The sequence below is a fragment of the Acanthopagrus latus genome, chromosome 11 (genome assembly GCF_904848185.1).
Source record: "Acanthopagrus latus isolate v.2019 chromosome 11, fAcaLat1.1, whole genome shotgun sequence".
NCBI lineage: Eukaryota > Metazoa > Chordata > Actinopteri > Spariformes > Sparidae > Acanthopagrus > Acanthopagrus latus.
In genome coordinates, this window is record NC_051049.1 from 28,751,345 (window position 1) to 28,775,452 (window position 24,108).

The 24,108-nt window shown below is 41.2% G+C and overlaps 1 protein-coding gene across 1 annotated transcript in view; it reads left to right on the forward strand.

The window, feature by feature from the left end:
• Nucleotides 1-24,108, forward strand: part of zc3h3 (zinc finger CCCH-type containing 3) — a 63,591-nt gene that overhangs the window by 2,200 nt on the left and 37,283 nt on the right. The window contains exons 2-3 of the mRNA XM_037113990.1: nt 842-2,306; nt 2,895-3,067. Coding sequence (XP_036969885.1) covers nt 842-2,306; nt 2,895-3,067 — 1,638 coding nt within the window. The remainder of the gene's footprint in view (nt 1-841; nt 2,307-2,894; nt 3,068-24,108) is intronic.

Genomic DNA, 24,108 nt, shown 5'->3' on the forward strand with positions numbered 1-24,108 from the left:
CAGTTTATTGACTTCCTTTTTGAACTTCAGTTTGGGTTCAGATAAAACAAACTCTTATGTCTTTCATTGCCGTCTCAAAGGAGATAAAACCTGCGACCTGATGGATTGATAAAATGGTAAATGGTCTTGCATTTTTATAGCGCTTTTCCAGTGTACTGACTGCTTAAAGTGCTTAACAATACTTTCCACATTCACACACTCACACACTGATGGCGGAGGCTGTCATGCAAGGCATCTACTGCTCATCAGGAGAAATTTGAGGTTCAGCATCTTGCTTAAGGACACTTTGACATGCAGCTAGGGGGGAGCCGGGACTCAAACCAGCAACCATTCAATTACCAGACAACCTGCTTTACCCCTTGAGCTACAGCTGCCCCTACAGAAGCAAATTAACTTGCTTTTTAGACATTGCTGTGAGTGAAATTTTTGTCAGGGTGGTGGTTTTACCTCCTTACAGTGCAGAGGTTGAGTTATGCTTAGTGCAAGTTCAAAAACAGAAGATTTCTTTCTTTTTCTCTCTTATAAAACCTTTCAGTGAGTCCTTGTAGCTTGTATTAGAGCATCTGGAGTTTATCGATTTCTCCATTCACTTATTCAAGCTTTTCCAATGATTTATCACCTGTCTTCAGTCACACTAAAAACTGTTGACAGCACGTTCTCTGGAATATCCATAGTCACACTGATTTGGAAAAGATAATGTTTGGAGGTGGAACCAAAACTATGTGTCTAAATACCACTAAAGGAAATTGAGCAATATGTTTTGTTGGGTAAAACGGCTCTTTTACATGGTTTGTTTTGTTCTGATTGAACAACTAAATAATGTTTATTTTTTAATTCTCAGATCTAATCGATAAACACAAGAGTGTCCATGGCGACACCCCATTTGCAGGAGTCGAACAGAGACAACCTGAAGCTCCAACATCAGCCCAAGGTTGTAGCACATCTGTCATCCATCCTCAGAGCTCCAGAGGTAGTCTCTATGCTCCTCAGAGCCGTGCAGGTTGGAGGAAAACCTACTCCCTGAGAAACAAGAACTCACAGTCCTCTGCTGGACATCCCTCAGCGTCTACCTCCTCCTCTGTTCATCAGTCTAGTTCCCACAGTTTACCTCGCAGCACCTCACTGCCGAGCCACAGCAGAGGAGAGTGGAGTGATGGTGCCAAAACTGCCAGTTTATCATCAGGGATCTCTCAACAGAACAGAGAAGGACTTATAAAGAACGTCGCTGGGATTAAGGGAAAAATGACAGACGCACTTAGAAAAATGGGAGCAGCTGATGGAAAAGGAGGTTCAGGCTCAACAGGTGCTAGTCTGCAACATGAAACGCTTCAAAGACAGATTCAGGAATTACAGCAGAGTGCTAAGAGCAGGCGTGTACTACTGCTAGAAAAGAAAATCAGTAGTTCATCAGAAGTGCTCTCTTCGGTCAAGACCAGCACCTCAAGCACTTTAAATAGCAGCAGTCAAGAACAGATAAAACCACCACTGCCAAGCAAAATCAGCACTGAGACTCAACAGACTATTAAAACACCTCCCGCTACTCCCATTGCTGGTGATACTCTTCCACCACTCTCTGCTCTGTCTCAAATATCGAAACAACCTTCCACTATCCCCATATCTCAGACCCGCCATGGCCAAATCGGTGCATCTTTTATGAAAAAATCCAAGTTCATCTGGATAAAGAGCAAGAATGTAGGAGTGGGGCCTAAACAAGCTAACTACATTACCTCACCTACTGGCAAAGCTGTGAGTGCTTCACCCACGTCAGTCTCAAGAGTTGCCAGTGGAAGCTCGCCCTTACTCACAGTCAGTAAGAGAACCCCTGCCAAGAAGTTACCCCGTAAGCTAAGCTCAGTCGCTGTAGTCCCCAGGACCTCCAAGTACAAATGGGTCTCCTCCTCCTCTGGGTCCCAAGCTAAAACATCTCGAAAATCACTATCGCCCAAAGCCATGACTCTTTCCCAGAGAGCTCAGGAGAAGGGAGAGTCCATCAAGAAAGTCAGAACAGCTTCCATACCCCCTGCTAACTTAACAAAGGAAATTGCAGGTTCCTCTACCAGCTCCACACTGAGTAGCCGTTACAGCTGGAAGGCTGGAGGTCAGAGCACCTTGCCAGCAGTGACAGGAGGATCAGCAGTGGGTCGTTGTAGATCTGCCTTCCACTGGACGTCTGAAAAAAGCAACAAAGGAGTGAGAGGAGTGCTTGTTACTTCCCCATCTGGAGCCCAGCGTTTTGCCCTTACTCCCTCTCCTGGTGGGTTCAAGCTCCGCAGCAGGATGAAAATCATCAGGAAGTCTGCTAGTAGGTAAGTAAATGATGGTTGCTAGTTTTACTAACTTTCTGTGCTGAGAACTTCTCTAATTATGTTTTTTAAATTCATAGAGTGTAACTATTTTTTTTGCCAGGAGGTGTCAGCAGAGTATGTTGTGGACAGCTCATGAATTCAAGAAGTCCACCAATTTTCCGCATTTAAGTGTGTTAATGGGTCTTGAGAAGTACCGCTGCATGTGTGAAAAAAGTAGTATAAAGCCTATTTTGCTGCATTTTGGGAAGGAGTCCACTGTTGTAACATCACACTTGTATCGCCCTGTTGACTCATTAGGACAGTTTAAAAACAAATGATCATAATCAGTTCAGCAGAACGAGAGCTAACAACTTTCTTAATCTGCACATTCTACTTCCTTTTCAAATCCTGGTTCCCACATTACCCACAATGCAATGTTTCCACATTTTTTTCATGCATGTGCAGTAGAAGTCTAATACTCTGTAAACACACTTTAAGGTGTAAATTGTTTTCCCTTTAAATAGATTTTCTTTATCATATGACAAATAGTAGCATTTAGTGTATGACTGCTTGCACTATAATCTTTTGCCTTTTGTCCTGTGACCACAGTGGAGGTGGGTCAGAGAGGGGGATCAGCCCCTCAGCCACAAAGTACTCCACACGGGGTCGGATTCACCGCTCAATCAGGAGTCCCATAGCAGTCAGGAGGACGCCCTCCAGGGAGCTTGTGTCTTTTGGTAGACACAGGTTGAGGCGACTGTCCCACACATCCTCAAGGACAAGTAAGGAGCACACAACAGACTGTAGATTGTTGCTGTGTAGTATTGTTAAGTTCAGTTTCCTCAGAGTGTTCATTGTACGCAATTTTTCTGTCACACATTTTTTCATGGACAGTTGCTGTAAGGAGCTGTCAAGTTAATGCTCATCCATGGAACATAACACACCATAGTTAAGAGGGAACATATCTAATCTGGATAGTCTGAATTGCTGTAGCTATCTAGTTAGTTTTTTTATTTTTTATTTTTAGTCATCTTTTTAATATTCTTTCTCTCTTCCCCTAATTACAAGCAAGTGGATTTCAAAAACTATACAGTAAGATGCACAGCAGATAAACATTCTAAATACTTTTAAATTCTCACCTTCAACAGTCTCACTCATTAAATTACTTAAGACCCTGTCGCCATTTGGTGGTGCTGTGACAACTTGTTTTAGGTAGAAACTCACCAGCAGTCCATCAAACTTTCAAAAACTGTAAAGATTCAGGATCTCCATGCATTTCCATCAAATTGGAAAGAAAATGGTCTCAATTAAACAAATAATAATTTATATTTACTATTAATTCTTGTAAGCAGTGAGTAATATTTGTTTGAATTTCAGTAGATATCCTAGGAAACTGGCAGTTTTTTTTTTTGTCAAAATCAAAATCTTTGTCTCGATTTATGTGTTGTGTTTTATTAATGCACCCATTCACACATCCACTTTGTCCACAAACTTGTGCCAAATATGCCACAAATCCAATCAGAGTGATGTTGTCGTCTGTGAATGTATGCTCTCTGCCAAAGAGGCTTTGTCTGTGCTCTGTTCTGTACATTTTTGTAGTCTGCTTTCATATGATTTAGGAATTTAACTCTTAAAATACAGAGAAAACAGAGATTCAACAGTTTTGGTGTTCTTGCACATAGAAGCCACACTCAGAGGACACACTCATGCAGTATGGAAGGATAAACCTTTAGCTTGCCTCCTCCGGATGACGATCATATGCATGATGCCAAATTATACAACCTCTTCTATGTGCCAGCTACACCTCAAACCAATACTGTGTCTCACTGTGTTCTATGCAGTCAGAAATCTTTAGCTCAAACAAAGAGACTTTTGTGCGATACTTTATCTAGATTGTTGTTATACTTCCACTGAATAGAACTTATAGATATTGTAGATTTGTGCTTGGTTTTCCAGTTGACTTGTATTTCATTCTAACATGCCATTGTGACTCCCTTCAGTACATCTGTGAATTTTGCACCACCTGTGCCTCAGTGATCTCAGACTACTGCCAAGGATATATTAGTAGAATATAGTATTTAATACTCTGTATAATAATTATTGTAGCACATTTTTTTTTTTTTTTTTTTACCATTTTGTATAGAAAATTACATAACACAAGCTGACAGAGCAGTCTGTGTTTTTTAAATGGTAATTCAACACAGAGAAAGAGAAAAGAGCGCCTCCATTTGTGAATTATTTTACCTACTCCCTTATTTTATTTCTTTAGCAAAATGTTTTTCTCAATTTTTCCAATATGAACACACGACATACCTGAAACTGTTTATAATTGGTCTGTAGATTTAAAAAAAAAAAAAAAAAATGGTCCAAGTAATTGGCCCTTCAGTTGAACCTCTGACAGCGGCTGTTCCAGTTATTTCCAGTAGAGGGCAGCAGCTCACATCCATGTTGCCCTTGTTGAGGCATTGTGTTGCTGGCTGTCAGGAGAGGCTTACAGGCAGACTATAAGAGGAGGAGGGGGAAGGTTAATTGATTGCCCAATTCAACCGTGATGGCGAACAAGTGCCGATAGCGGGTAATTTGCAGAGGTGGAGGCAGGCAGCGCCACCACTATCAAGCCCTGGCACCACTCTCCCTCCAGTAGATAAAAAGGAGCTAATGCATAATTATCCTTTTGCAAATTGGATTGTTTTAACGAACTGTAGAATATAGGCCTAACCTGATGGAAAGCAATCATTGTTTTTACTGCCCCCTCCCTACCCCTCTCTCCCCCTCACTCCCTCCTTTTGCCCCTCCAACCCTCCGGTCATTCTGTGCGTACCCTACACGCCTCATGCCCATCTTGGTGTAATCTCCCATACTCAATGGAGTCAGAAGACATTAGAAAAGCCATCACTATTAACATTAGGCTTTATTCGTGTCTATGGCTCTGCGTCTATCAGTCTGCTTCTCTTTTTCTGATTCTTTAACTTTATGTGTCCTTTCTCACACCTCCTGGACCCTTTTACCCCTTCCTTTCTTCTATTTCATCATTCCTCCATTCCTCTTTTGTCTTGTGGGGAGCCTGAATGGTCTTACATTCAGAACACATGCATCTCTAATTATAGATGGGTACTCAGAATCAGAGACACAGGAAAGGTGGAGCAGGGGTGTACACGGAGGAAGATGGAGTGAGGAAAGCTGCTCGTTGCCGCTGTGCCTCTGATAAGAGCTGCTAATAAAGAGCAAATTGAATTACTAATGATGGGAAGCAGAGTCCTATAGATGAGCCCGTTAAAACCCAACCTCATGACCACTCACACATGCATGATAATACACTCACAAACAATGTGTCTTAATTTCCCCTCAGTGGCCAGCTTCAGCCTCTCCTTTAGCGGGCGGGTGTTTTCTGAGGTGCTCGGTTATCTGTGGTTTAATTTAAAGAGTGCATAAACCTAAGTAAGCAGTTAAGGGCTCTAATGACTCGAGAGGTGTGTGTGTGTGTGTGTGTGTGCTCGCGTGCGCGCAGGCGTGCCTGCGCATGTGCGTGTATGTATATATCTATATGCGAATGCATGTGTCCGGAGACAGCCGTGTAGCCCAGATAATCTAATAAAGCAGATAAATGTCAAGAACGGACGGAATACAGGGAGGAAGAGTGCTGAGCTGTGCGGCTTCAGGCCCCATGTGACCGTCTTCTGGAGTGTTTTAGGTCTCTATCTCACTCCGGTTTCTTTCCTCCCTCACCATCTCTCATCCAGTCTCACTCAGTCTTTTTTCTCTCTGTGGCTGTCCTCGCTGAACTGCTAATATGCCTTGTGACTTTTTTTAAGCCCAGTACTGGATATCACTTTGCAGACAGCATGCATTTTCTGTATAATCTTATTCTAGTGTGAACTTAATGTCATGTCAGTTAATCTGAGTCTGTAAATCCCTTTCTGAAAAATATTTAAAGTGCTAATGTGAAATGAGCCTCAGCTAGTCAATATTTTGAAAAGTTATGACTCTAAAAATAATTATTATTTTCAGTATTGATTAATTTGTGGATTACTTTGTCATTAATCTTTCAGTCAAACATCAATTTCTTTCAGAAACTGCAGCAGCATTAACTCTGATGACCCCTAGTCACAGACCGTCTGTGGAAAATTCTGTATGTGTATGTATGCAGGATTTACCTAATATACAATAAATATTCTATGTAAAAATAATCGTTTTTCAGTCATCGCTTATGTCCCACTAGAAGTGTGGGCCAGTGTCTGTACTCAGACGCCCTGCCTTCTGCGTTTGTCTCGTAACTGCTTTGAAAATTCAGAGAGAGTGCATACCTCCACAAAGACCCGACAATCCTACAATGATCAAGCCTCTTCCACATAAATCCACTAGATCTGGATTTTTATTTGGATCTGCAACAATTTGCAAGACACCAGCCATCTAAGTGCTCATGATTTAAACAAACAAAAACAAACAAGATCTATGCATTAATCCTTAATGAAAATGCCCTGGCCCCATTCCTTTGTTCTGATGGGCATCAAAAAAATTGCATGCTTCTCTGGGCTGAGACCCGTCCTCCATTCAAGTTTTGTTAACATCTGTTTATTAGTTTTTGTGTAATCCTGCTGGAAAACCAACCAGCCAACCAACATAATTAAATGAATGAAGTTATTGTAACTGTGAAAACCACGTGAAGAAGTAAAAACCAGTCTTTGATTCGGTGTCTCATATATATTAAAATTCAGGGATGTCTCACTCAAACAGGACTTGGAGTTACATTGTGACACACACGCGCACACACGCGCACACGCTCAGGCCCCCCCCCCCCCATACCATGGAGCCATTACCACCACAAAGGATTCCTCTCTCCTCACCCCCTCCCTCAGGGATCCTGTTACCGTGCCTACAGTGATCCCAGTTATTTCACCCATAAATCATGCGAGCTGCTCTGCATGAAGGCCATGTTCTCACTGACATTTTCCACTTTCTCCAGTGATATGTATGTACACACTGCTGTATGTATGGACACACGCAAATACAGATGGGATACAATGAACAAACAGCCGTAATGTATAACACTTTGAGGATCTCAGGAAAACATTTTTCAGAGTCCGTTCTCAAGTTATTCATGAAACAGATCAGCCTGGCACTGAACACTGATCACATATTAAAGTAGTCATAAATTAACTGAATTCATTTGTGTATTCATTTGTTTCAACCACACAGCAGCAAAAGCACCTTTTGACTAATCTGTGGTTATTGATTAGGATGTAAATGCCAAATATGTGATGTTTGGTTTTTTTTGCTCTCATAAATGAAAGAATTTGGTGTTTCGTTTTGCCCTGTTGTTTACTACAGTTTTAAGGTTGATGGGCACTAATTGATGCATGTTGGATATCACAATGCAACATGACTTGGGCCGTAATGTTTGGATTAAGTTTGACTAAATCTAACATCGATTTTGTATGAAAATAAGCATCTCTCTCTCTCTCTCTATCTCTCTCTCTCTCTCTCTCTCTCTCTCTCTCTCTCTCTCTCTCTCTCTGTCTCTCTCTCTGTCTCTCTCTCTGTGTGTCTCTCTCTCTCTCTCTCTCTCTCTCTCTCTCTCTCACATTTCCAACATTAATTTAAGTTATATGAAAATGTTAGTGCCAACAAGTTTGCCTTTGGACTGTACTGCACTACCAGTCCTTTTTTGAGTTCAGCTTGGCACAACACACGTTTGTTTATTTTTGTTTGTTTATTTGCATCACTCTCTGGTTCACACTTGCTCCAGTTTCTCCCACTTTTCCTTCACACCACGGCCACTTGTCCTCTCACTGACTCACCACCCCACATACACACACACAGGCATGTTATAGAGGACCTTAACTCACTGTTGGTTTGTTTGTTTGGACATTACAGCACACAGCTGATGTTGCTATGTGCATACTGGAGCAGTCACTCTATATCTAATGTATGTACGTGCTGATATTTCTCTGAACTTTTCATCAGTCAAATTATTTTAATAGTTTGTCAGTGAGAGTGTGTGTGTGTTGCTGTGTGTGATTCTCCCATCAGCTGCTTTTCTACATACCGTTTTCTGAATGCCATTCCTTAGTGCTCCCATAGTATCATCAGTGGAACGACACACACATTTGTGGACCTCCACCTAATAACAACACACACAACCATGCACACACTGGTGTCTTCTGGACTTTCTCAGGCTCTCTGTGTCAAACAGGTGGACCTCTGTCTGTCTGTCTGTCTGTCTGTGTCTCTCTCTCTCTCTCTCTCTCTCTCTGTATCTCTCTCTCTCTCTCTCTCTCTGTATCTCTCTCTCTCTCTCTCTCTCTCTCTCTCTGTGTATCTCTCTCTGTGCTTTGCTTTGTCCTTTGCTTTCTCCTCCATTCTTTTTATATCTGTCTCACACACACGTGCCCTACAAAATACGGGAGCTCACACACAAGCAAACAAATTATACTGCCAGAATTGTTGCCTTGCCATAATGGTTTAGGCCAAACAGGAGAGTTACAAAGGTTTATGTTTTAGCTTGAACCTCCTCATGCATTTGTGCCTATATATAAGCACTATGGCTATTGAGTTCTGTGAATGATTCAGTTTCTCTTGCAAGATGGTGTCCTGTCCAGAACGCTCTCAGTACATTTGGCATTTTAATAAACCTCCCAGGACCCAGAGAACTGTGCTTACCTCCAGACCTACAGTATGGCCACATGAGTAACTCCTCTCCTTCTGTGTTGTGAGACCCCTCCTTCCACAGACTCTCATCAAACTGTCAACTGGCCATAATTAAAGTTCTGTCTCATTTGAGAGCAACATGCAGATGGACCTTGCTGGCCTTGAAGACACATATACTTGTTGTCAACACTTTGCTAAACTTAGTCTGATGATTAATGTACTGAAAAGTTTTGCTGAAAAAGTTTCAAATTGCTCAACAGGTTCAAGTATTTTCCTGGAAAAAATCAGTGGTGCAACAATTAACTTAATCATGTGAGATTAATCCTTGACTTTTTTGATAATCAGTTAATTAGTTTGAGTGGTTTTTGAGAACTAAACAGTCAAAATGCATTGTTTAGTCTTGAGTGTTCTTGACTGAACTCTGAGGTGGGCTCGGGTGCTTTTGCCCCTGGAGGGGGTGCTTTTATCCCACGTATCTGTGAGAGGATGAACGGCATGTGTTGAAATGTGTAATCAATATCATTGAGTTCAGAAACTTTAGCCTGAGATGACTAGGACTCCTTCCCAGTTAAGGAGGTAAATGTTTTCTTGGTATCCAGAGGAGTGGCCCATGTGCCAGGCTGTCTGAAAAAATCAGAAACCTAACAGGACACAGAGCCCTTCTAGTTCTTTGAGAACACATGGCAGGCAATGCACGTGCCATTTATTGGTGAATGGCACGTCTGTAACACTGCAGTACTTAAATTTTACAAACTTACAAATTTTGCTTTCATGAAGAAACTGCAACTCTTTTATTTATATATTTCACTTGGCTTAATTGCTGTGTAATTATTATTAATTACGCAGTTCTATTATGATCATAACCTTTGCTGTATTTAAACACGTCTAACTTTTACCACCATGAATTGGCTTGGGATCTAAGATATACGCTGCCCTTTGGTAATTGACATCAAACAACAAAAGACAAACGTTTGGTTTCTCAAATATGTCACGAGTAAACCGTCTTCCCAACAAATCAATGAAGGATCTCTGAAAAAGACTCGTCATAACACAAGAAAAAAAAAAGAAGACAGTTACCCTTCGCCTTAGTGCCCACAGGATAAGTGGGTGAAATTGCAGGCAGGGTTGAACAAAAAAATTGCTCATCCTGCTTTCGATAATTAATATTGAAAGCTCATTTCGATTTAGTCATCTTGACAACTGTATTATATAATCAAGTATAATATAGTTGTCAAGATGACTAAATTCGAAAGAGCTTTCAATATTAATTATCGAAAGCAGGATGAGCAGTTTTTGCTCATCTGAGCCTCTTTTTAAAGTCATGGAGCAAAACTTAACTACACTCAGCTGTATTAAACATTGTGTTTCCTGTGTGGTTTTGGTCTTGTTGCATAAAGCACTTCAGGAACAGGGACAAGAAAGTCAGGACCCATTTGAAGCTTCCCCATAAATCTTCATCTATTGTCAGCTGGAGAGCATGCTGGTATAGCTGCCCACTCTTCACTCTTCACCCTGCTGTACTCCCGACCCTACAACAGTAACCTTATCCCCCCAGCTCTCCTCCATATGTCTGCACGCACTGACGTGTTACCATAATAATCACTGGGGGTTTGCTGTTTACGTGGGAAGACGAGCAAAGAGACTGAAGAGCGCTGAGCATGTTAATTATTTTGGTCCCCCCCCCCCCCCCGACATGGGTATGAGTCACATGGTAGGGCACAGATTGTGTGACTGGTGGGGGTGGTGATGGTCACTGGTTGACTGAAACAGGACTATCTTGGCACTCGCCAAGGCTGTTGACACGGGGCTGGTTTATGACTTCAGGGTCTTGTTGGGGATTTCTTGGAGGTTTATAAATTGTACTGTGCAGTTTAATCACGTAATGAAATCGTCTTGTAAAGGGGTTGACTGTTGGACCAGCTTTACACAACCTAAACTGAACTGTGGATTAAATTCCAGTTCACGTGGTCCAGACTGTGCTTTGTTTTCCTTTTTTGGTTGGTGTTATCATTCTAGTTGTGTAATCAGGGGCAACTCTAGGTGGCTGTTAATTTAATGGCCCTGAAAGATGATCAATTAGATGATGATTTTTGTCACTTAGATTTTTACTCTGAGTGATGGATTACATTTGGATTCTTTCACGTGAGTTCTGTCCTCACTGCTTCGATGTCATCAGGGCTCAGTAAGGAAAAATTGGTCAGCTGTTTCCATGCTACACAAAGAGGTTGAGCAACATTTCAATCAAAATGTCATTGGTTGGCTTTTTGGCTTTTGTTGCCACAGTCAATCAAGATGTATCTTTTATTACTTTAAGTTACACACAGCCCGAGTGAAATGTTACTGTAATCGATTGTTTATTTGAGTGTTATAACTGAGAATGTTTTCTGGCTACTGCATGCATTTGTTTCAGAAATGAGTAAAAGTAAAACGCAGCTTATTTTTGATACCATGATTTTATTATAAACACAGCTGTTTGCAGGATGCATAGTGATGAAGAAATGCATTTATTTGTGGTTATGTAAGAGTTATAATAACTTTATGGAAACAGCCAAACTTTTATATCGATGCATCACAATTAGTCATTCACATTAATTAAAAACTCTATATATTGCGTTTCATGTTGTCGGAAAATATTTAAGATCAGAAATGATGGTTTCAAAGACTGTGATTTTCCATGCTTGATGCTTCTTATCTTGATATTCTCTTTCAAACCTGTAAAAATATTTTACTCTTTCACATCAGGTCAGGTGGAATAAAGTTCCTGCTTTTTGTCCTTCAGGATAAAATTCAACTATAGAAATGTTCAGCTTTTTAGGGACATTACTGTTTGTATTTTTGACTTTTCCATTGTTTATACTTTTGGAAATATTCAGCTTTTTCCATTTCAAATGTAACCCTAACCCATTCTGCTACTACCTCAGCATACGTTCAGCTATAGAAACCGTTCAACTATCAACATTTGCAGCTTTTTAGGGGTGGAACAGTTCACAAAATCCACGGTTCAGTTCATATCACAGTTTTGTGGTCACGGTGTTCGGTTCGGTATACGCTGATCGTTAGGAAAATCAATTATGTCTTGTATAGTCAGGTTAAAACTGAAAGAATGAGGCAGTCTGACATTTGATACATCATTGTGACAGTCTTAGGTCAAAAGTACCGGTAGGTAGATTCTGGCATTGCAAGAGAGGTGATATTGCTAGTTCCAACATGCTTTTCATTTATTTGGCAAAGAAAGGTATCTTTAACAAATGCTAAGAACAAATAGTTATTCACTGTCACTAATGTAATGTAGTGAGCAGTCACAGTCAGGAAACTTTCAGTAGCCCTGGAGCAGAGCTGGTTAATGCAGTTCCTGTTAAGGATTTGAGTCACTCACTAAACTGAACCGGGTTGTGCGAGTCACTTGAATCACTTCAGTCAGTATTGCCTAATCACCATGGAAACTCAGTCCTAGCCCATTGTCTCTTAACCAATAACGTAGTAAAACATTATATACATGATTGGAAAAATAAAAGAGATACTAAAATAAAATAAAACAAATAAAAAATAGAGTACTGAGGTAGGAATGGTGTAAATGGGTAAAGTTCCCAAATAGAGATAATAATAGCCAATTTACAATATACTACACACCAAACCAATAGTAGTCTGTGGCTACCTGCAGAACATTGTGTAACATTATGTTATTTCAGAAGTGGAAGAATGGCTTCTGTTGTACACTGACAGGTATGTGCTTTTCATGCTGACTGGAGGAAGTCTAACCCAGAGACTTCACTCGCTCGTCTGCTACTCATTCAGAGCGTAGCCGGCTGTTTGTGCTTTGCTCCTCCTCCTCTGACTCGAGTCGTGGGCATTTCTAGCATCGCGGCTCGCGAGCTAGTGTTATGACGAGTTGGCTGTGTTTCCGGCACCACAGCTCGCAAGCTAGCCCGCGAGCCGCGATGCCGGAAACACACCTGACTCATAGCTCGTCTACTTGTTTACTGGCGGATGGCATCCAGCTCTGTGCCGCCACCTGCTGCTCTGGAGTGTACACGCTTTGCCTCGTTAGTAAATGAGAAAAAGAAGTTGCGTGTGTGTATGAACCGAACGTTACACACGCGCCCCGAACCGTGACAAGTGTACTGAATGGGACGGACTTTCAAATCCTCTTCAAAACCAGACGACTTTCAACCTGTTCTTGTTCATCAAAGTTTGAGCCAGAAACACCATTCTAACTATTTGGCGTGTATTCAGCTTTTTAAAATCTTGTATGGTTTTGAAATCATCACAGTTTTAGTTTTAAGGATTTTTAGCTTGGATTTTTGTGTCTTCTGAAACCATTATCACTACTTTCCACACTATTCATCTTTCTGGTCTTCCATCTGCAGCAGTCACATTCTGTGATTGCTCACCCGACCATCAGTCTATTTCTCTACTTCCTCCCCACCCACAGGGATTAAACGTATTCCCTTAATTAATGTCTTGGCTGCAAGTCTTACTAGGTTGGTGCAGCCAGTAAAAGTCCCACATTCCTGTAATGTTAGTGAATTTTGCATGGCTCCTAACTTTTCAAAATGTTTGATCTCTGTCTTTCTGTCTGTATCTATCTTCCTGTCCCCCTTTAAGTCTTATGCTCTCCCAACCCACACGCTCCACCTGACTCTCCATCCAAATCCCAGAGCCAGGCTCCAGGTCAGAGCCCCAGCCTGACGAGAAACTTGACCGCTCGTCTTCTTGACTTTTTTTCTCAGCCTTTCCCACTCTCCATTTCAGTCATACCGGCCTTGACACCCGAACCCCCCAAGTCTATTCTGGTCTTGAGTTATTCAGTGACCCTCTACTATCTCTTCCACCAGTCTCTACTACTCTGTTTCCGCCTGTATGAGTACCTCCTTTCCATTCTCTGTCACCCCTCACCCCCTTCTTTCCTCCCTTTTCTCTGCATCTCTATCCCTGCCATGACAAAGTTAGGTTTCGTCCTCTCCCCCAAGGTATTTAACTGTGAGCCACGATTGGCATGCAAACCTCTGAGCTCAAAGCCCCCACTTTCCCTTACGTCCCTGACCTCCCTGCTTGCAGACAGAGGTTAGGCTTCTTAAGCCCAGCATGACCTCCCTACAGGTGTCGCTCAGATTTAACCATCAGGAATAATGTGTTAGGAACAAATGTGGAGAGACATGATGGACAGGTGTAAACTGAATGATTGATTGGTCCTGTCAACCACTCGCTTTCCCTTCATTCTTTTTAAAGAGAATTCCATGTTATTACATCTCGGGGTTCATTTTAGCCAACACAGTATGAACAGTTTTTCGTTGCAAAAAGAATGCAAATTGTTGGTATGATACAGAAGTGAAACGTAATGCCGTTGATATTGTAATTAATCTTTTTTTTTTTTTTAATAAAGTTAAACTATATTAGGAGAAACAGTCTCACTGCTGGATTCACTAATATTCTGAGAGAAAACTGTATTAAGTGCTCCATGAATAAAATCGAATTTGTTACTAGTTTAACTGATGTTGACTGTTTGATATGTCGGGCACACAACAATACATATATTGATCAATATTACAGTTACTGTTACACTATGGCTTTGGTCTCCAAAATATTGAAACGTGTTACAAAAATTCCTAAGTCCAATGACGGCATTACATTGCTCCGTTTGTCCGACTTACAGTACACTTTAGTATTACACAAGACAAAGAAAAGGAGCCCAGTAAATATTTCACAGTGGTATGGAAACATACTCAAAACATACTCAAAAATACTCAGTAAATATTTCACAGTGGTATGGAAACATACTCAAACCATTAATTGATTACATAAATAGATGCAGATCATTTTTTCTGTTGATTTATCAAACAATCTTTTCAGCTCTGTACTATTGTAGTAGTGACGTCTTTGTAATGTCTGAACTTTGTTGTTTATTTAAAAAGCTGTGTTTCATTGAGACCGTCAACCATTCATGTATATTCATTTGGTAGAAAAGGCCTCATCAGAAGAATTTGATTTGCAACTGTTACAATCTCTGAAAAGCCTAATCTTTCCACTTAGCTAGCTGCTAAGAAATTTGCAGAGCCCACTACAAGAGTATTCAGATAATCCCAGATTCATACAAATTATGTGGGTTATGTTTTATATTTGAAAACAAAAACAATTGTCCACATTAAAATGATCACCTAAACTGTCTTTGTACTACTGTACCTAACAAAGTTTTGCATTCACATTTTTTATTTAGCATTGTGGGATTGTTATCCACATTTTGGAAGTGATAAATTTGTCTTTTGACTCCAGACAATGTAGATGAATTGAATGCTTGTACACTGAAAAGTGGAATTGTCCTTCTTTCTCCTTTTCATTAATCTGTTGCTCCCTCCCCCTCCCCCTTTACCCAACTCTCCCTCCATTAAGGCTTCCACCCCCTTACCCTCCTTCCACATCCACACCACTAAAAACCCTCCAGCTTTGTTTACAGTCAGGCTTCTGCAGATGGGGCTCAAGCTACAGCATCAGCAACAAGGTTTATGCTCGATGTGTTGTTTGTTGCAGTATTCACCGAAAAACCAGAGATGGACTGAACCAACCATATATTCTGTGAATATGCAAGAAGTAAAGGACTGTTACTGGAAGAATGTCATTATCCAACATGGCTAAACTTGCTGTCTCGTAACAGTAGTAATCAGCAAAGTATCACTTGGTGCTTGGCTAGTTTACCTTGGCTAGGTGCGTGACCAAACCCTGCGACAACTTGCAAAGCATTTGGTGCACAATGGAAAGACACAAGGATGTAGTTTTTGGCACTGGGTGACACTGTGTAGAGTATAAACCTTGCTTTCATGTGTCCCTCCCACCCCTCCCCCTACTCCACTGGACCTCAGTTATGTTTTGGTATTTAATAATGGATGATTGTTTGTGTTTGTCAGTCAGCAGGCTCTTGTTAAAGGGCTTTAAGATAACTGCTAATTCCAGCAGGGCTGTATTGATTAGCTGCGCTGGGTGTGTATTGTTTTATAGCCTGAGTAGAACACTGCATCCCCCTCCATCATGTATCCCCCATGCTCCTTCACTACATTCTCCCTTGCCTCCCACCTCATCAAGGGTCCCTCCTTCTCTGGTTGAATAATTAATGCTTAACCTATTTAATCAGTGAGATTTGCTCTGAACAGAGTAATTGAGTCCTCAACTGTGTGTGGTTTGGAGGAATGTGCCTGTGTTTATCTGTGTGGCTGTGTGTATCTGTCACATGTACAGTGATCGCAGCACTAAGTGGATCAATTCCTCCTGCACTCTCAGTTGAAACAGCTCTGAAGATTTACAGTAACACTGTAGCTTCAACATGACAGTCAATGAGTTGTCATCAGTGTCGTTGGCATCAGCAATAACCGTTTTAGAATGGTAACTCCAACGCTGGAAGCTGTGGTTGTTCCCAGCAGCAGTCATGCAGGCAGAGCTGGGGGCTTCTAGCGGATGCCAAGATAGTTCCCATTCAAACCAATGAGAAATGGTCGCCTAGCGCATACGCCCCAAAATTTTGCTTTCTGGTTATGCAGCCCATTGAATATGCACAGTAGAGTTAGCGCTTGGCCAGTGGACTTTATATGGTGATGATGTTGCAGACTTTTAAGTCATTTTTTTCAGCTTGAGGGGATTTTTTTTACAAATATAGAACCACCATGGATCAAAAATTCATATTAGGTAGAGTCATCAACCTTGTTTGAAGTTCTTTATGTCCTGTCAACAGTTTGACAGTCTTGTCTTTTATAATAGCGGTATATTTGGAAAATGCGTTGGAATGCAGGGCAAATTTTGGCTGCAATACTTCAAAGGCCACAGCACCAGATTCGTGGCAAGGCTGAGCGGCATCCTTCACAGCCTGAATATCCCTGTGTCCAAAATCAGTGACTTGTTTTTGGCCATCCAGCTGTAAAAAAGTGTATATGCATTTGATTACAAAGACAAAACAAAACATAGATGTAAAATGATCATTTATATATCATTAAAGTTGTTGATGTATTTGCCAATGAATGATTTTTGATATCCTGAACCAATTCAATCTTACTAATCATTTCAGCACTACCCAGCTAAAGAAAAGTAGAAATCAACATTAGTAAACACAACAATTTGATGATTAGATGTCCTCTTCCTAATTTAAAGCCTGGCTGTGGGTTGATTATCAGCAGTGCATAGAGTCTGCTGGCAGTGAGAATCGTTTGTCTGTCAGTGGACAGCAGGTAGCAGCACTGATTGGTCAGAGAAAGCTGCTGGTCTCAATTTCCATCTCGTCTTCTTGGGCCAGCAAAGACTTGGCATTAATTCACAGAATTGGGGGTCAGTACTATTTATACTCACCTGTGAGTGGGTCAGGGTGTACAGCCAGATTCAGGACTCACACACTCAAGCACACACCTGGACATGTATGCGTATGTGCATGTGCACTGGCATTGTTGTTGCATTCCTGTCAGTGAGCTGCAGAGGGGGCTCTGCACATAGTCACTGATGGCTCAGCAACCTGATTAACTGGTGAACTCTTGCTCCCAGATTATCTGTGTTGAGGAGCAGCACTGTATATAACTATGGGATCATCATTCTTTACTTTAATCATGGGTTAAAGTAATGCACTACTGCCCAGAGATGACTTTGTAGCTGGTAGCTTCAGCATTTTTATACTTATACTCATTACTATATCTTTTTATTTGAGAGCATGGTTCTCCAGGTAACTGTGGAGGAGAGCAGAGAGTGACTGTTAGAGAGAGTGCAGTATTGATCCGGGGCAGTTCATTTTCCGCTGTCCCTGGTGAGTTGCTCTGGGGGAAATAGCTAGTTTGTCTCCTGTCATTGTAGCTTCAGAGTTAAAGAGGAGTAAAAAAGAGGGGTGGGGGTAGAAAGCCACTTGTTTAAAGAGGACAGGAGCATCACAACTTCCTCACTCACACAGGACCACCAGGGATCAAACTGTCCTCTTTTGGGCCTAAAAGATTATCTTCATGCACAAGAATGATAAACTGCCCCCTTGACACATGTTCATGTATGTTTACGTGTTAAATACATCTACGTGTGAGGCTAATATTGTGTGGGCGCTCCTGAAGAAAGCGATATTGATCATTTGCCGTTTACTGTCCCCTGCTCCCTTGTGAATTGCTCTATGGGAAGTGGTCAATTTGTCTCCTGTCCGGGGGCTTCTCTGTGCGTGTGTGTCTGTTTGTGTGTGGTTAATTTGTGTCCTCTCCTTTGTGGGGCTTACCTGTTAAATACTTCACTCTGTCTCTGTGGAGACACAGCTGATATCATTGACTGTTTCATTCGATGACAGTAATGCTGGACTGATTGGCAAATAGCCTCCATTAACTGTATCTGCTGGAATGCAAATACAGGAAATTCAATTAATGTAACCTATATTTTTTTGAGCTTCGAATTCTAGTCATTTACACTGCGAGGAGAAGAATGTAGTGGCATTGAAGATATCCAAGTAGGCAAAATTCTGTAATGTGTTGTCAGAGATGTAGAGCCTCACTTGGAGAGTTAAATGTTTTTGCTGGTGATAGACACTGTTTTTCAAGCAGAAATGTGACAAAGAATTAGCAGGACAGACAGGAGGACAGACAGGAGGACAGACAGGAGGCTAGACAGGAGGACAGACACTTCTCCATGTGTAACTGCAGTATTTCCTCATTTAAGTTGCCACAGACAGACTCAGTTACTGTGTTGTTTGGTCATGAAGGTTGCTTTGTGGGACCTTTTTTTTTTAATTTTGTTGAGTGAAGGATATGTTTAGTTATCAGACTGTAAACACCATCAGATCGACACACCGCTGCTCCATGCCTCCAGCTTATCCATTCACACTGGTACGGTTCACCTCGTTTTACAGACATGTCTTTCACATTGTCCCTACTGCATCACATGACCATATAGCTACACTGCAAAACTGGCTTTGAGGCCTGGCGCTCTTTGTGGGTGCTTGATCTCTAAGATGAGGCCAGCTGGCTTCTTTGCAGAGGAAGTTAAGGTCAAGCCAACTGCGTTGAATAGTCCCTCTCCTCTTCTTCGTTGGTTTCACTGGTGGGCTAAAAAGAAAATCGACAGACATATCGATGATGAAGATAATTACTTGAAGCTCTACTCTGACTTTATGTAGTGGATGGCTTGACTTATATAAGTGTATTTCACATCTGCTGTGACTTTGAAAGACCTTTTACTAGTACATATGCCTCTGTGTATGTGTTTGTGAGTGGGCTGTACCAACCATTTAGCAGCGACGTCCGCTCAGACCAGATGCCTGCTCCTCCTTGTCGGGATCAGCATTTTAGCGGGCTACTGCCAGCTCTTCCCTGGCCCAAAGGGACCAATTAGACCCTGGCAGCTGTACCCAGAATGCTACCACTGTACAAGGGGGCTGCGGGTGGGTGGGTGGATGAGGATGCTGCACAAGAGAAGGGCAGACATGCAGAGTAACAGCACTGAGTTATCAGAGGGTCTACTACTAAGTCTTAAGAGAGGAAAGTGGGTTGTCGGAAAGCAGAAGAAACAACGTACTTAAGAGCAAAAAAGATAAACGTTGCTGGAGGAGCTGTTTGGAGCCTGTCATCTTCCAAGCACCTGGTGGTCCTCTAAAGGATCAGAAAAGCTTGAGTGGAAGCCCCTCGACCCCCTGCCTTACCAAATTAGCGCTCAAGCCGACAAGAGACTGGGCTGTCCCTCATCACAACGTTGTCCTCGTTCCTCCCTCCTGACCTTTAGCCCCTGAACCGTCACTTCTCACCCCAGTAAATGCAGTGCCATGTCAAGAGCTGGGCCCCCCTGTACTGAGCTGACCATGGCCCCCGGCCAGAAGGAACCTTCAGGCACAAGTTCTGTAGTTATTCCAGAAGGCCCTATTAATTACATCGAGACACAAAGGTCAAATATCAGCATCATTGCCAAGGTTCATCTGTAAATCTATACTGTATGACTATATATATATTATTGGACATGCAAACTTTGACAGTTACTCAAGGAGTTACTCAAGCGTTATCCTAACCACTGTCATTACACATATATGGCACTCTTAGATGAGTAACAGTATCAAATGTTTGAATATAGTGATTTAAATCTTAAGAAAGCAGGATCAAAATGGTTGGTTTTTTTATTGCTTGGTAAAGATTATTCAATGAAAATACAAAACAATGATTCAAATGTATTTTACAGTATATTAGGATAAATCCCTTTAGATGAAACAACTTATTTTTCAGGTCAGCCCTCAAAAACAAAAAAGGAATAGGAATAAGCCAATAAGAATAGAACAGCCAGCAATCAGCAAAAAAATAAATAAATAAATAAAAAAAAAAAAACTGGATAAAATAAACAGTTAAGACTAAATGATTCCAATAACAGGATAATAATGAAAAAGCACAACAAATAAAAATGATCATAGGAGGACTGTAATCAATTTGAGTTTTAAATAAGAAACAGCATTCCTGAATAAACCAAATGAGGACAACGATCAACTGCGTACTGGTAAATTATTCCAATCAAAATAAGCCATAAACATAAAGCTCTTTTTGCAACATCATTATAGACTGTTGGGAAAAAATAAAAATGTGCTGATCAGAGTGCCTCAATGAGAAATGAAGTGTAAAATGCAGATCTATACATTGTGTAAAAGTATGTAGACACCTGTGCCTCCACCTGCTGCTTTATAGGGACACAATAGCATCTGTGAGGTCCAACACTGATGTTGAGTGATCAGGTCAGGCTTTATGTTCCAGTTCATCCCAAAGATGGTGCATGATGTGGAGGTCAAGTTTTTCTCCACACTGAATTGGAAAGGCCATTTCTGTATGGAGCTGGCTTTGTGCATGGGAACACAAATAAACACATCATTGTATCCTGTTGCATGAATATATCATTAGAATGAAGGGGCTTTGACCTGTGTCAAACTGTGAATTCCAGTTCCAGACACATCTGTAAACATAATCAATTTCATATTCAATATTTTTTGTTATTGCAGATAAACCAGATGTTTTTATTATTATTCAATGAGTAGCCATTTGGTCATCAGAAAATAATGTCAACAGTGAAAGGATAACTTTCAAATGCTCTGTGTTTAAAAATTTAAAAGCCAAAGATTTTTCATGATTGTAGATGGGGAAAAAGCTAAATATCCTTGTGGTGGAGATCCTGGAACCATCATATCTTAAGCATTTTTGCTTGAGAACCACCTTAAATAATTGTTGGTTATCAAAATAGTTTGCCATTAATTTTGGTCTATTGTACTAATGGTTTCAGCACTAAATTTATGGGATAAAACTATGACAAGGAAAATGACATTGTTGGCCTGGCAGTGTAAAAGTTAAGGGGTGAACCGTTGCCAGTGTTTTCATTTGCTGACCTAGGAGGAGTGCTGCTGTATTCAGACTAACCTTTATCCCCCAAAAGATGTTCCTCGGCTTAAAGTCAAGTTTAAAGAATCCCTCCTTATGAGTAGCACCATCCTGCAGCGTATGGTTTTCTTTCTGGCACCTTAACTCCCCCTCTCCTCGACCCGTGGGGGGCCCCCTTGTCTCTTCACAGTGTGACACATTTGCGATGCTTGTGTCTCCCAGTGGGTTTGTACATCAGCTCCTTGTCTCTCACTCAGTGGCTGAAACTGAAGTTGAGTGCCAGTAGCCAACCGGCTGACTATGGCCCATCACTCACTGGCCCAAAAGAATCAGCAACATGATGGATGCACACTACACTGGCATCTGCAACCAGAACCTCAGTCCTGGTTTAAAACTACACCATTTAGCCACCTCTGCTCTGTGTGTGTGGTGACTGCTGACTGATATTCAGCACCACACGGCCCTGCATACATCTTCAACCTTTCACTCGATATAATGAAACCAAGTCAACCAACATGCTGTAGGTCAACACATTTTCAACAATTCAGCATCAGCATTTTTGACAAGTACATTTTAGATATGAGAATCAAAGAATTGCAACCAAGATGTTGGATGCTCTGAACGGTAGATTTTACAGTTGTAAGAGCTTGTGGTGTAGCTACACACTGCACACTGAGTCAATTTAGCTGTTATAAGCTAAAATCAGCTGGCAATACCAGTTCTCAAAGCTTTAGGTACTGAAATAGCTCATTTCAGAAAGAAAAGAACATTATTAAATGACTAAGGTGTTATTGCCGGGTGCGTCTTCATCAGAGTGGAATAAATTAGTGGAAAGGTATTTGGAAGAAATAAATACCAAATGTTTTAATAAGAATCAAGGAAGTAACCAAAAATAAAAATGCAACTGAAAATGAATTTGAAGTATTTTCAAAAAAGTAAAACTGTAAATACAAATAATAATAAAACTAACAAAACTGTTTTAGTTTTCTCTCCTTCTTGTTCATGTTTACCATAATTTCAAGGTGTTTTTTTTTCTACCTCCATGTCATTGTGAAGACGATAGTCCATTAATAGTCAAGTCTACTTATCTTCTGCTTGTCTTTTCTCTCGCTCACTGACAGCCTGCTGTCTTTCCAGTGCCCCCGCCCCCACCCTCTTGGGGCTGCTTACTTGTGTAGGGGTCTTGACGAGTGTAGTTTGGGGCAGAGGTTCATATCCCTTGTGGAATCTTGTGTTGCCATTTAGGGATGCACTTACTTAACCTTCAAGTGCCCCATTGCTTACCCCCCAAGGTTCTCCACTCTCTCATAAACACACACAAGCATACACACCTCCACTCTCTTGCCCATATAACCTATGTAATGATGGCAGTCCTTAAGAGGACAAAGCCCCAGGCTCGTCCTTGTGATGCGTCTTATGGGATCTGTTGATTGACAGCCACGGTCATCCCTTTGACCAAACATGACGCTATGTTCGTGTGTATGACACATGTCATGCGACACACATGAAATGACCGTTGCAAAATATAACTTGACAGAGTCCTGATCACCACTAAAGATTTTGTCAGCTCTCAGGGTTGGGGTCAGGGTCAAGGTTGAGTTCACAGGAAATGCATGTTTTCATCATGTCTTATTTACGTTATTGATGTACTTTATGGCTACAGGAGTGTATGGCTGCTCTGGGAAATCATACACAAGGGCTATTATCATTTAATTATTCATCAAGGGTGTTGTCAAGTCTTCTTGCATATCATTCAACAATTGGAAAAATACTTAGACATGAACTGTGCCCTTAACATGTGGGCGTTTTTTGTAGAGATGTTTTAGTTTTTGAGTGGATATAGATCTATAATCAAGTACTATAAGTTTCATTCTTATTACACATGGCATCAAGAAAATGTGCTCTTCTTATTATTGTTAAATCATGGTTATGTGTGGCCTTAAAGACATGATATGTGAGATTTCTGAATTGTCAAATGTCAAAAATTATTAGAACTTTGTTATAAATAAATACTAAGATAAGAGTAGAACTAACATTATCCTGCATGTTTGCAACAATGTTCAAACCAGAGAAATCAACAAGTTCAGTCTAGGTAACCTATCTGTAGCTTACGTACACAACTAGAATTGAAAATGAGAATTTGTGGTTTTCTTTGGGGTTAGGTGTAGCAGCAATTTCCACAATGCAGCATGATATCAGCACTTTAAACAACTCTGAATAACTTCTGAACTCTGAATTCAGAAGTTATGCAAATAAATAATCATACATCACACAGCCATAACAACAACAACAACCTACCAGTGTTTGCTTTTGCATGTGTGTAAGGCTGAGTGGAAGAATTCCTCCTCCCTTGGTCACCCTGAGGTTCTCTAGGTCAGCTAGTATATGTTACAGCTGATGGCTCCACTGTGATGATGGACAAGGCCACAAGCCAGTAATTTCCCCTCCACTCCCCACATTACCACCACCACCACCACCCAACTCCCCAAAACACACTCTTCCCCCTGAACACGCCTCTCTGCAGTGACATCACCACTGTACTGCCTGACAGCTGTGTCAGCATGTGGCCCCACACCGTCAGCCTGTCAGTCTGTGTCAACTCTTCATCCACAAACACACTAATGGAGCCCCTGAGTACTCCTGTGAAAGAGTGCAGCAGGTACATCATACAGGAATACTTTCTTAAATATAATACTGTTTATTCTATAGCGTACAAGTTTCAGCCAAGTGTTAATTTGGTTGTGACACAGTACAGACCTGAAGCGCAATTGATTCATGTTAAGCCATCTGTCATCACACTTACCATGGGGTTCTCTGAAGGCAGTTCTGTGAACACGAACTGT